Source organism: Genypterus blacodes, unplaced genomic scaffold (genome assembly GCF_046128005.1).
Source record: "Genypterus blacodes isolate CSIRO-AG114 ecotype Tasmania unplaced genomic scaffold, CSIRO-AGI_Gbla_v1 ptg000133l_1, whole genome shotgun sequence".
NCBI lineage: Eukaryota > Metazoa > Chordata > Actinopteri > Ophidiiformes > Ophidiidae > Genypterus > Genypterus blacodes.
In genome coordinates this window covers 6,228,390-6,242,798 of record NW_027466935.1, presented here as the reverse complement: position 1 = coordinate 6,242,798, position 14,409 = coordinate 6,228,390, and the positions used below count along the sequence as shown (strand labels likewise).

Genomic DNA, 14,409 nt, shown 5'->3' with positions numbered 1-14,409 from the left:
CAGACAAACCATATATCTTTAGTTTTTTTTAATTCTCCTATATTGCTATAACTGATTGTATTCGTTGAGTGGGTGTAGCAGTCTTAAAAAGTGCTACATAATAAGTACAGTTCCATTTTGCCTACTTCCAAACTATATAACTATTTGGTTGAAGTGATGACATGACACCACATCTTCCACACGTCAGTGACACATCATCCTTACCCAGAGACACCTGAGGGCAGAAAAACCTCAACCAAACTAAATATTTGTGTTGACTGAAGGTGAGATCCGAATGTTTAACCAAGAAAACTGGGAAGCTCAACCAAAGTAGTTAAAACTGTAACATGCTGTTCATTGGACACATTAGGGAGAGAAGAGAACAAAAAACAGGACTCAGGTTTTCCATGAACAATAAAAATTATTAACATACATTTTAAAACATACAAAAACAAACAAGGCATATGGAAGATAGAAGGCCGATGACATTCCAACATTAACCATAACAATAATAATTATCTGTTATAATACTGTTACCATCTGATAGTAATGGACAATTCTTTGCACTTTATGAAGAGTTATCTCATTAACCAATTTGAGTATTGCCCTTTGAGATGATCGCATCTCATTTGTGATCAAATAAAATAAAAAATACACAACTGCAGAAAACCATAATCTCTTTCGGAGAATCTCTTCTTCGTTTAAAGTAATTAGTGCGATTACAATAAAGGCTGTTAATCTGCCTCGGCAAGTAACTACATCACATGATTTCCAGAGACTGAAGCTTCCCTGTACACACGTGTTCTCAAAGGACTCAAACTCACCACCAGCTAACACATGATTTGGTTCGGAGTTTGATTCTACGTGAACCTTTTCAGTCAAAATTAAGACTTAATGAAACTCAACACGTCATGCAAATATTTCAAAATAAAAGCCTTAACCTTCTATTGTGAAAAATCTGATTATTATTTGCTTTATAATGGGGCATTATGATGTCGACCTACCTAACTTTAAAAATGTCCCCTTCCTGTTCCAGGGCCTGTGATTGAGACTCGTCTCCTCCAACAGCAGGGCATCATAAGCCATTATTTTGATTATTAAAAATCATTTAGAGGACAGGGGTTCTCATATAATATAAATATAATACTATATAAGCTAAAAGCAGGAGAACTTGGGTCAAAATCAAATAAGCTCTGCAGTACAAACAGTGATTCTGCTTTTTGAATTGAATTTGAGGAAGCACACGTCTCATAAACTACACGCTGATTTTGTCATTGGAAGCAGACATGATCTTCTCACGGATGTCAGAAGAACAACAAAACACGGACTTTGTATATTCAGAGGGTCATGAGAACATCGGATCCACACCAAGAAGAGTCGGTAATCTTTTGGTTTGCGTGTAAATACAAACTGGGGTACATCAGTAATATTATTGACCGATACATAGACGTGAACAAGAAAACCAGCTCCCAATGATTGACACCTTGACATAAAATCTCAAAGATGTCTTTAAAACTGTTCTCTTGTCAATTGTGGTGACATCAAAAGTCCCAAACACTCAACTGAACGTTCCGTCTCTGGAGTACTGACATCTTCATACGCAATTCAGTTCAGGTCAGTTCAGGGACTCTTGAAAGTAGCGTATGATTTGGTTGATGATGAAGAAAGTCATCTTGTTTTGTTCTGTACATTGACCGTTACGTGAATCCCACTTCACCCAATCGACTCCCACACGGACAACAGGCGCTCAACTACCGTATGATGGAAAGATTTTTTAAAAAGAAAATTCAAGTTAGGCTTTGCGCATTGTCAGTTTCTCTCCTAAAAAGTGACTCTTGTTTAAAGGCTCTCAGTCTTTTGCCTCACAAGGTGTCAAGGCTTCATAAAGACTTGCAAAGTGTGAAGGATAAAGCCATCATTGTGTTGTCTGGCTTAGGGGATCTGAGGATGGCAGGCATTAGTGAGCAAAGAACAGAAGAGTTACATCAACTTCAGCATCATAGAGATCATAAACCATCTCAGAAATAACTGCTAACTCATTCTGAAGACCCTTTTCTTGCAAATTGTGGGGTTTGTATTTGGAGCTTTGCTTTAGTTTCCCCAGCAGGTTTGATCCCTGGGCTCGTCCGTCCCACCACTTCTGTAGAAAAAATTAAAAACAAGATTCCCTTGAACTCAGTCTCTTCTCATTTCCCAGGTGTGAGCTAATTACACAGAAGACATCCCTCAATCTTTGGCAAGATTATCGTTGAGTTCAGACATGTTTCAAAGCTGCCACTAAGTCCAGAACTTAGTTTATTCAGTTCAGTTCCAATTTGCAAAAAAAACATAAAAACTGCTGACTAAAATCCCTCAAATGTACTACAAAGTGATCTCAAATTAGCCGTGTGGTCTCCTGCTTCCATTCACTCTCCATAGTCTCTTCTCCTCTCGGGGTGACGGGGGAGCTGGAGCCTATCCCAGCTGTCATTGGGCGAGAGGCAGGGTCCGCCCAGAGACAGACAACTTAGTCACTCTCCCATTCACACCTGAGGACAATTTAGAGTTTCAGATTGACCTAAGCTGCCTGTCTTTGGGGGAAGGAGGAAACCAGGGCACACAGACGAAACCCACGCAAACAGGGGGGGAGAACATGCAAACTCCACACAGAAAAGACCTGGCCAGGGGAATCAAACCCAAGACCTTCTTACAACTGAAACATTATTTAAACTCATGGATGTTAAGAAGTCTTCGCAGGTTGTAAAAAGCCTCTGTGTGTTCTTCTTGTGTACTTCCTTTACACATCTGACACTTTGCCCAGAGTGGAGAAAAAAAGTTGTAACAGACTTTTTGGGCCGGTTGATAGATCTTCTCAAGGCTTCACCTTACTGGTTTTTGTATTACGTTCTAAGCAGCTTCAGTATGTTTGGGATCATATAGATGTAACCAACTTTTATCTCAGATCGGAGTGAAATGTGATTCTCAAGGGTCCCGGGTCCTGTGGGTATTTTTTGTCGGAATTTTGGTGTTGTTAAAATGCCATCAGGAAAAGTGCTGGATCAAACAATGTTTCGTCATGTGTTTTGTATGGGTCTTTCGTAGGGGCTCAAGGATGTCGTGAAAAGTCTTACGAAGTTTTGACCAGGTCGTAGACGTAAATGAGGAAGTCATCGTCAAATTTGATGAAGTAGACAGAGGGCTTGGCCTCTACTTGGTGGATGACCATGCCGGTTCGTTTCCCGCCATCCTCTTTAGCGTATTCAACCTGTTTACCCACCAGACTGTCCACAACCTCGCCGGGTTCCCTTTCTGCTGGGACGCTGTCATCTACGGGAAGAAAGGTGAAGAAATGGTAGAATCTCAGCAAAGACAAACAGAAAGACTCAAAACAAACAAAGCCTGGCAACGAAATGAGCTAACCAGCTTTATCCAGGTACAAATGGATCAAGGTAAATGCTACATAAGCTTTGTCCACTCACTGGAGTCAGGCATGATGCGCAGGTCTCCCTCCTTGTAGTCGTCTAGCAGCTGGTACATGTAAAGGACAGGGTCTTTCTCATAAGTGATGTAGAACCAGGTGGTCACGATGGGAGCTCTAGCTAGCACCATTCCCCGCCACTCCTCCTTTGGACCCTCCTCTGTTTCAAACATGTGCTCCACAGCCTTGCCAATCATGGCATCTGCCAGGTTCACGTCCGTCAGACGGGATTTGGCTGTGGGAAGACAAATATGCTCTTATTATATTGGTTACTTTACTTCACATCACTCACAATGTCTTAAATTTTTTGTCTTCTAAGCAGTGGTGGTGTGAAGGACGGCAATTTTAATCTTCCTGCTTGGACTTTTACATCTAAATCGTCTTCTGAATATATGAATTAATCCAAAGAGTGTATTCAATGACCCCTAGTGTCCCCCTACTGTCATTCCTCCAACAATGAGGTGAAGGAAATGTAAATGCTTTGGGTTAACAAGTGAGTTCTGAGTGAGATGGAGGCAAGAACGTACCAAAGGACACTAAAGCTCAAACTGCACATGGACCAAGGATGTCTGGACTGGTATGCACAGTCTTACCCAGTCTGTCAGGCAAAACCTCCAGGCCCTGAACCCTCTCATCCTTATGGAGCTCCAGGCCATACACACAATCAAATCCATCATACTTTATAAGGTAGAGCGAGGGGTTTACTGGCACCTGGTGGATGACGGAAAAAACGAAATAGGATGAATAAAAAACTGGTATTACACTCACAAGCCCATCAAACGTCTGGTTAAGTTGTCTATTCACGGGATCCTTACCTGGTCCAGCACGGTTCCTTTCCACACCACATGTCCTCCTCCCTCCTTCCACACGTGTTGGATCCTACAGCCCACAATGTTACGGCGAGGCTGTGACAGAACTTTGGTGGCTGGACCCAGACTGCTCTTATGTTTCCTTACAGGAGGAATAAAACGATAAGACAAACACAAAGGAAGGTAACCTGGTTAACAGAGGCCTGTACTATGAAGCCAGTTTCTAGAATTAGACAGCTTAGATGAGGACTCTAGTCAGATTTTTCGATGCCTCATTTCTGGTCACACTCTGTTGCCGCGGTAACTTATGCTCCACAGCAACCCTGGTCCAGAGCAGCATATGTTGGAGCTTAGTCGGGCTGAATAACAAAGCACCGACTCTTGACCAATCACCTAGTTTGAAAAACAGTGTCACCGTTCCTGCAGGATCCCCTCGACTAAACTCATTTACAAAGGCTGATCCCTATAAGGGTCCATTGCTTGCTTCTGATTTTGTCAAGCCAGTTTACACAAACAAGGCCCAGGTCTGTTGGGTGTCTTTGGTAGTACAGGCCCCAGTTGTCATGGTGACTCTGGATTTACTCTTGAGATGTTACAGGTGGGAAATAACAGAATGATCTTATGTAATGCTGATGTTTCATTATCTTTAAGAAGATTCAAAAGACAGAGATAAATAAATACATTTCTGAAGAATTTGAACAAAACTATAACACAAAGACTTTTATCAAATCTGCGTGCCATGTAAAGCTGTGGTAGATAGAAGGTCCTGACTCACTTGTGGGGATTCTTTTTCTTCATCATATTTGCAGAAACACCTGCATGCCCTGAGGGGAGAACACACACACACACACACACACACACACACACACACACACACACACACACACACACAGTGTTTATCTACCACTTCAGGTTTAATGCCCTAGAAATGAACCGATATAATAAATGAAATCAATCGCAAAAAGTGGTTTGACTCCTGGAGCCTGGAGTCAAACTGTTGTTGAGCGAGACACTGATGCCCTCAGGGCTCGTAATGTCCTTGCATGGTTTGCCACTGCCATCAGTGTCTTACAATTTACAATACAATACATACACGAGAGATACTAGAGGCTGGCAAACATCAATCACACAGAGATTGTACCCAGTCACGTGTTGTTTCTAACATGTCAGTGTTGCTCTCCTGGAGGCAGACAAAGAAAAGTGAGTGGGGGATTCACACTACAATGTAGGCTATATGAGTGCAATGTTTTGGTCAAGAACATTTGACTGCTTTTTATTTCCCCTCTCCCCAATCTACTGTATTTTCTCCCCCTGCTCTGTCCGATTAGATAAAGGTTAAAACATCACAAATCATGTCTTAAAAATCACATATTTACACTTAAATTTAAACATTTATACGACGAGTAAACCTTTTTTCCAACAATATCTAGTTTCATTTAAACAATACTAAGAATAATGTGGTTGATATAATCCGTTTGACGCAAATACAAATACTAGCACCACAAAGTCACATCTGACCTGTATCAGCTGTGTCTCTGTGTCCCGGAGTGTTCTTCATTCATCTGGAGGCAGATGGGCAGCCAGGTGGCCTGCCACAGTGATCTGCTTCACAAAACTCAGCAAGGCTGTAACAAAGCAAACAAAGTTGGGATTAGAACAGAGATCACTTCCCATCAATGTGAACAATACCGCAGAGTGACAGTTGTGTATAGATAACTGAAGATGAATCATACTGGACCCCTGTCTCTGCAAGTTTGGGTCTAAAAATGGCCTTTCCATCAGTCAGTCAGTATAGATGATGATTATGGATTTAATCTGCTTTGGAATGTCTCATGTAGCTACTTTAGATAATTAAAACTGACAAAACAGGAAAGACAAAAATACACGGCAGAAACAATCTGCCAAAATCAGTCCAGGGCATAGATTGGAATATCTAGAGTGACACCTACTGGAGCAATGAAGGAATTACAATACCAACAGACCGGGTTTCATATACAGTACATGGACAGAAGTATTGGGCCACCTACACATCACACCTACAGGAGCTTTTATGACATCCCAAGGTATTAATATGGCATTGCACCTCCCTCAAATGCAGCTTTGACTCTTCTGGGAAGGCTTCCTACACTCTATCCAATGCTTGGCACTGTGCTTGGTGATGTACTGTATGGCTTGCATGCAGCTGATGCCATGGAAACCGAATGCAATGACGCTCCTGGCTCAGAGTGTTTGTGCTGATGTTTAATGCCAGAAGAGGTTTGGAACGCTGCAGTTATTGAGTCAGCAGAGCTTTGGTGACTTTCACACACTCTGCACTTTGTGGTCTGCCCACTTCATGGCTAAGTTGCTGTGGTTCCTAAACGGTTCCACTTTGCAATAATACCACTTAGAGTTGATGGTGGAATATAGGAGAGAAGAAATTGAAAGAAACTAACTTGTTGCAACTGTGGCTCTTTAGAACGGGATTATTTGGAGCAAGACTGACAGTGATTAGCCAATAAAAATCTAATCAAATCAATTTTGTCTACTTCCTGTAGTTCCTCCACAGTAGACGTTAAAACAATGAAACACAACTCACTAAAAATGGGCAATTACATGAAGTTGAAGTTTGAATCATTTCCCATAGTTACCTGTCGATCCCAGTGCAGGATTCAGGCGCAGACGAGGCGTTTGTCTGCTTTCAGGCTTCAGGCCTCAAGAGGCTGCAGGACAAATCCAGGACTGAACCTGGGAGGTCAAAGGGCATCATTTCAGAGATTACTGAAGTCTTTGTTATGAATACAAATCCCATATTCATACAGCACCTTTCACAAAGGTTAGTGCAGTGGAAAGTGATATACGAGTGATGAGTAAACTAACGGGTAAGTGGATGGAAAGCTGCTCAAGCAGTCATAAAGTTAAGGTGTGGGTGGTTTTGAAGTGTGGGTGTGAAGGCAGACAGCTGGGGGCATCCGTCTGTGCTGAAAGTGTCTGATGGGTGTTTTGATTTGTCAGCCTGTCTGCTCTGAACTCTGACTTCATGTCTGCATTATTCACAAGTAGGGATCAAACTCACACTGTGTTATTTATCACAGCACCTCCATCAGAACAACCAGCCTCCATTTAACTTCAAACCCATGCAGCGGAGTAGACGGAGGATGGAACTGACGGTTGGTTGTTACTGGTTGACATCCATTACAAATGAGTCAATTCTACTATAAAGTTGTGATAGATGCTATTAATTAGAATTAACACTATTTCACAATGCAATCGGATGGAAAAAGGAAAGATAAACAATCCAGAATTGCAACTATTAACTATTAGACATATTTGTACACAAGATGCCACATGTCACTAACGCTGTATTGCCCATATTGTGATGATGCCCTGAGAGAGTCGCTGCCAGCTCCAGAAGCTCCAGTCTAACAAATGTATTTAAAATCAGTAATGGGTGCAAGAATTGGAACCGGCAAGACGTCTCCTAGCAACCGATTGGCTGATTTCCTAATTTGATACAACAGCAGATTTTTAAGGAAATAAAAAAAATCTTCATTGTTTTGCCTTGTTGGGTTCCAGCTTCAATCCATAATTAGTTTTTGTTTTATTATTATTATTATTATTTATAACATTTCCATGACATTTTCTCATTTTGTAAAACATTTTCAGGACCAACACATTTCCATCTGGCTCCATACAGAGGTGCTGGTCGAGAATCAGCTTGCCCTAAAGGTAAAGACTGATCGGTTCAGACACTGATTGGAGCCATTTCTCATCATCTGGATCGGCCTTTTAACTCTTTACGCCTCTCGATTAAGTCTCTCCATGCTTACCCTCACACACTTTTTGACAAAGCCTAACACTAGAGCAAGTGTAGTGTTTTGCGTTATATAATATAGAGGGGAAAATATAGGGGAATGATTAGAGCCATATTTACTGTTAACTTTTTTTTTTAAGGCAAAGTTCTTGGTGTAGAAATGAGGAAACAGTTTCACTTTCATATCCGAGTCCTGTGGATATTTATGTGGAGTAATCTCGTCTCACACACACACACACACACACACACACACACACACACACAGGATCTTCTGTTTGTCTTGCACTCCTTCAGTTTGCTAAATTGCTAATTGATGTCATCTGAAACTGTCCTCAATGAAAATCCTTCCCAGTGTTACAGTCAGAGGTTACCTTCAGAGGAACCTAACCTACGAGACACAAGAGAAATGATTTCACTGCGTTTCCCTGCAGCTGGTACGCATTTCCCTCCTGTTGCCCCCCCTGAAACACAGCATTAGTCATCTCTTTACAATGAGGGACCGAGTGGAGCTCATACAGAAACAGACGCCACACAATAACGTCAATGTAGCGATGCCAGACTTGCGAACCGAGACTGAAACGGACGAGTGCAAAAACCTGATCAGACAATGACCTATGTACACGATCAAGAGGGTCTGGACTCAAACATGACACACATCTGGATTAGATCTAAATCCATGGACAGCCCCCCAAATCACCTGGCAGCTCCACAGCTCGACAAGGAAAATTTTAATTCAAATTCAGGCTTTGGCCGCACTGAAGCAGCGAGTAACCTTTCACCAAGAAATCTGAAATTTCATCAAAATTATGACGAGGCCAATGCTGACGTCAACAATTGACAGTAAGAAACTCTGCGGTTCTATGTAACCATAGAAACAGCGATGCTAAATGGTGAAACTGGTCTGCTGCCACACACACACACACACACACACACACTGGAGGGGGGAGTGGAGAATCAAGGACTATCCACCAAGCAGTATGAGAAGAGAAACAGACAGAAAAAAGGGTTTAAATGGTATGAAGCTCATGCACCGACTGTCAAATGTAAATCTACTGAGCTCTGTTCAGTGTGGCTCCGCAGCACTATTGGCGTCACGATCAAGGATCATCTCATCACATGTATGTGTGTGTATGCACTCAGATAGGGAGCATTCTAGCAGAAGTAGGAACAAAAGGCAGCACTGTTGATGGGTTGTTTCCACACTAAATTTGCCTGACTGTGTGTGAGTGTGTGTACTCAGACAGAGTGGATCGTAGCGTTGTGCGTGACATATGTGTGTGTGCGTATTCACAAGTGCACTCTGTCACAGCCCAAACTATCTTCTTCCCGCTCTGCTTTATGTTGTTGTTTTGGTTTATTTTCATTTAGTTTCGGCTTGGGCGCTGCAGAAACTACACATTTAGAAAACAGACAGTTTTTGCTCGTTTGTTTGGCTTAGGCGCCATTTTTGCTTTGAAATTTTCCGTGAAATGGACTGGAAAACCTAAACTAATCTGGAGCAAATACAATACCTCCACCAATGCCCAACAGGCTTCAGCTATAGCACTGTCGCTCAATGATGACAATGACTCCACTCGACTCTACCTCTAGACTACAGTACTTAACCACACACACACACACACACACACACACACACACACACACACACACACACACACACACACACACACACACACACACACACACACACACACACACACACACACACACACACACACACACAGAAGCAGGATGTAACAGGTCGGTTGTCAAGAAAAAGTAAAAGTTGTAATGGAAGGTGAGGATATGAGGCTGGTGAGGTTTAGGGGAAGCTAGGGAAGGACCCAAGGGGGGCTCTGCTCTAGCACACATAGAAGGCTGTGTTATTCCAAAACCTGGAGTGTTAACCTCCCTAGAGCGGTTGGTTGTTGTATGCATCCATCAGAGTGTGTCTGTTCCTATAGAGGAGGAAGTGAGCCTTCTGATTCCATGCATCAACACACTGTTTTCTGAACGTACTCACGAAAAGCATTCCAAATGAATGTATGGTCTCTGTCCCTAACACTGGTACATCAGCACGACAACAGCAAGCAACGGAACTACACATACACGCTACTGACGCTCCAATTGAGACAACTTCTTTCCAGATAAGGAGTTAATGTCCTGGTCCATTCTGAACAATCGCAAAACAGTTGGCCAGCACGCCGTGGAGCTTGTTTACAAGTTTTAGACACTGGTAAATATTGCTGTCTGAACACAATTCAAAACATTATTCCCTGATTTAGACACTAAGGACGAGCAGAATCACAGAATGCAATAGGCAATATGTGTGTTATGTTTCTCTTAATGCCCGATGCTTGAATGGAAAGGTCAGTAGAAGTTGATTTACTTTGGCAATCCTGGTATATTTGCTCAGTGCAATCTGGACAGAAGTTTTATTCTTAAATAAAAATCAACTAGGCTATTGTCTGTCTGGAGATCTGGACAAGCTCCAATTCATATTTGGCAAATCTGTCGGGTGCTTTCACTCTTCTAGGAACATGAGACATCCTTCACTGGGGTAGCGTCAATGTTTCACAATAAAGTGAACAGCGAGCATTTCCTGATCAGTAATAGAGTCAACCTATATAAAAGACGTGCATCATCTCTATTCCTAAAGACAGTAAAGTAAAGCCTTTGTCCGGGCTTTGTGTGTTTGGGAAAATATAGAAAGTTCAAGGAGGAGTTGTGAAAGTTTTCCTCCACTGCAGTGCCACTGCCGGGAACACAAAGGAATGTGACTGATATGACTTTCCTATTGCTATGGCATCTGGAATAACAGATGAGAAACAACATAGATTCAATTCGGGGGCTGACATCAAATCCACAGATTTGAAGAAACAAACCACGGCCAGAGCAGACAAACAACAGAAATGAATCACAAACATCTATGTTAATCAATGAATAACAAAAACAAGATGCAGTGCTATCCTTATCTATTTCTCATGTCAAACATTGCAGTTATTTTGGCTCTTTCTAGAGAAAGGTCAATGAGTGCACTGGTTCATTTGTTGTCGTCTACCTGGAGTGTCAAGGCTGCAGACTTGACCTTTGCTGTAATTTGTTTACAAGCTGAAGGAGATGATGAAACTCTGTAGATGTGCACATAATTCTACCCAAAAATATACACATTGTAATGCTGAATTCTATTGTTATACCTCCTGCATCAGGCGCAGAAGCTGCAGCAAAGGCATCAACTAAAAGCTCAACCAAAGCAGACAGAGCAGACGCTTTTGCATCTTTTAATTTACATGATGACAGCGGTTTCAGTCTCTCTACTTGTTTTCTAACAGTGAATAAGGTATCAGCCAAATCCTTAGGGAGGATAAATTATAAATAAATAGTCATCATCTGCACTGACAAACGGGCCAAAGCAGATTCTGCAGGGCCAGCGTCAGCCATGTTGCTCGCTTTTTGTAGTATTTACATTCTCAGGTTCGGGGGTTTAAGAAGACAGAAACGAGCTCCATAACAGCGTCAAACTGCGCGGAGGTGCGAATGGGCTTCTGCGGCAGATGACATACATCCCAAGGAGAAAGAATGCCGCAGACTCAGTTAGTTCGTCTGCTGTCTGGCAGCTCCCCCCGCCCCTCCCCCGCCAGACCAGCCGTCGGCGGGAGAACGCCAGAAACAAAACGAGCGCCCTGTGAGTGTTGTTTACCCACCATGCGTGAAAATGCGGCGGATGAGCGTTAGCGGGGGCCAACACACAGGTCAATGTTCGAGGTTTGACTTACCGTTGTCGTGCGTGAAAACGAACGTGGAAGCGGACTGCAGTGGGTTTCCTTGCCTTCTGCGAAGGGTCCACCGAGCCCGTTCACACTTCACAGGAACCAGCACAGACTCCGCGTCCATCTCACCGCGGAGGAATCAAGTCTGCTGTAGAAAGGCGCTACACTTCCTTTTACTTCTATCAAAATAAAAGGATTTTCAAGAAGTTAAGTAACAAACAGGTGCGGTGCTGTGGTCATTTTTCAGGTCCACACTGCGGGATAATGCAAATGACCACCAGCGTTACATTGGCCTTTGGTCTTAAAACATGGGTGCTCCATATTTACATACATCGATATTTTCTTAAACATTTTGTAATTATAGTGTTGTATTAGTTTTTGCTCAACCTAATGACGAGGTCTATGACAACTGCTCAGTAACCAATCGCTAATAATACATAAATAGACAACTCAAAGTAAAGAAGGACTTTGATGAATTCTGTCACTCGGAAATATGGTTTTACGCGGCATTAAGATTTTAGTTTGCTTTATTGGCTCGTTTCCGGTCTGATTTTGGCTTGACTTGACGCTCCCCAATCTCCCTCCCCGCCCCCGAATCATTTTGCCAAATAGTGCAACCGAAAGGGAATGCATCGACTCCGACTGGCGCATTACGCTGTCTTCCACTGCTTAATAGTGATCCACCCTGCTGTTGAATGCGACAGAAGAGGAGACAAACAGTGAGAAAGATAGGGAGACAGAAACAAACAACTATAAACGAGAGTTAGCAGTCCAACCAGTCATTCATTGATGATGAATGATAAAATATGAATGTGTCTTCTACAGCAGGTTAGGTATCAGAACTAAACTAATTTTAGTTTCAATTTTAAAGTCATACTTTAGCTTTATTTACCAGATACTTAGGCCTTTCAATGCCTTGCCTTAAGTAGGCCTTAAGTAACCCTGCCCCAAACACTGGTAAAGCCTCAGATAGCTTCTCTGCAAGAAGTTAAATGTTTAGTTAGTAAATAATAAAACCTGGATGTCCTTCATTAGTCATATTTACACCGGTACTAACTTTGTTGTTGCTGTTCCTCTGTGTGTGTGTCTGTCTTTCCTTTCTCTGTCTTTCTCTCAAAACCCAACCGGTCAAGGCAGATGGCTGCCCAGGTAGAGCCTGGTTCTGCCAGGTTTCTTCCTGTTTAAGGGGAGTGGATCCTTGCTGCTGTTTCCAAGTGTTTGCTCATGGGGGAATGATGGGCTATATAAATAAAGTTGAATTAAATTGAACGAGACACGATGATAAAGTGAATGCACTGGAAAAAGTAATCAATTAGATTAGATTTATTCATTAGTGTGTAGACCCTCAGAGCAGCAGATCAATCAATATATATATACAAAACAGACATATAGCAAGAGGACGACACATCCTGGAACAGAACCAGACTGCAGTCCCAAACAATACAGCCAAAACTAAACCAAACAAACAGGAAATACATTAACAAAATGCAGATTTGCATCCAAATTTAAATAGGACTGGACCTCGTGGGAATGAAAAAAAGATAAGCTCTATTTATCTATCTATCTCACATTCCTTTGAACTGCTGCATGATGGAGAGGAGGTGTTGGCTTCGTTTCTGGATGCTGCTTTGCTCCTCCTTCAGCTTCTCCTGCTCCTGCAGCACCTCCTCCTGAGGAGTAAACACGCAAAAGGTAAAAGTTATTTGCAGTAGTTTGCATTCAACACTATTTAAGCAGACAATTTAATCTGTCATAGAGGGAAAGGGTCACAACAGCAAGTGGGGCTGGGACATTAATGATAGTTCTGATCCATTCAGGTGCATCGGCAAGTCAAACTAAATGGAATGCAGCCATTATTAATGTCATTCAAATCACCACAAAAGAGGCAGGAAACATTAAAAAAGTAAACTCTCCAGAATTTTAATGTAAACACTCCTACTTCTGTCACCAAATCTGGATCGGGCCCATAGTTGTGTAAGACATCATTATAATAAGCTCACAAAAACTATGCAGAGAAATGTATAATCAGCTTGACATCCATTCAGGTTTATAGTCCTCATAAACCAGAAAGCAGCAGTCAAACTGAATTTTATGGTCCTAGGCTATGGCTTTGTTTGGAAGAGTGCTAAATTGACTGTTGGTGGACTTTCTCATCATGATTCTCTCACAATAGTTAACTTTCTCTGTGACCGCCCAACATTACACAGTGGGTGGAAGAGTGGAGAAAATGCTGCACCCAAGTCCTGCCTCCACAACTCATCCCACCAACCTAATGCCTGTTTCACACTGGCAGTGCTGGCAGAGCTGAAGCAAATCTGTTAGAGGGGCACTGCTTCTGCTCTTTACACTTCCAAACAATTTGATGTATTTGGTTGTTGTTGGCTTGACTTTCCGCAGTGCGACTTGTGCAGAGTTGAGCACAGCAGCGAGCACGGGGGTCCTGCATGAGTCCCCTGTTTATCCTGTAGCTTCTTGGTGTGTGGATTGGGTGCATTTGAACAGAATGGAAAGTCAACAGATAGACAAAAGAAGAGTAGACAGAGTGAGATGTGAAAGATGTGTTGACTCAAGATGAAAATGTTTCAGTTTGAGTCAAAGATTTGCCATTTTTTCCAGATGTAT

General features: G+C 42.3%; 1 protein-coding gene across 1 annotated transcript; it reads right to left on the bottom strand.

The window, feature by feature from the left end:
* Nucleotides 1-1,395: 1,395 nt before the first annotated feature.
* LOC143011366 (spindlin-1-like) lies at nucleotides 1,396-11,920 on the bottom strand. The gene is made up of 8 exons (XM_076164216.1): nucleotides 11,794-11,920; nucleotides 6,876-6,972; nucleotides 5,764-5,870; nucleotides 5,021-5,069; nucleotides 4,252-4,387; nucleotides 4,030-4,147; nucleotides 3,438-3,671; nucleotides 1,396-3,285 (listed from the first exon to the last, which is right to left on the bottom strand). Exons 3-8 carry the CDS (start codon nucleotides 5,801-5,803, stop codon nucleotides 3,086-3,088), a joined length of 777 nt encoding a protein of 258 aa, XP_076020331.1. The 5' UTR covers nucleotides 5,804-5,870; nucleotides 6,876-6,972; nucleotides 11,794-11,920; the 3' UTR covers nucleotides 1,396-3,085.
* Nucleotides 11,921-14,409: the final 2,489 nt, after the last annotated feature.

Excerpts from the sequence above, each read along its gene's own strand:
- LOC143011366 (XM_076164216.1), bottom strand. The coding sequence starts at position 5,803 with ATGAAGAACACTCCGGGACACAGAGACACAGCTGATACAG. Across the intron at positions 5,070-5,763 it reads CAGAGACACAGCTGATACAG|GGCATGCAGGTGTTTCTGCA; the intron begins GTCAGATGTGAC and ends TTCTCCCCTCAG. Across the intron at positions 3,286-3,437 it reads GCGCATCATGCCTGACTCCA|ATGACAGCGTCCCAGCAGAA; the intron begins GTGAGTGGACAA and ends TTCTTCCCGTAG.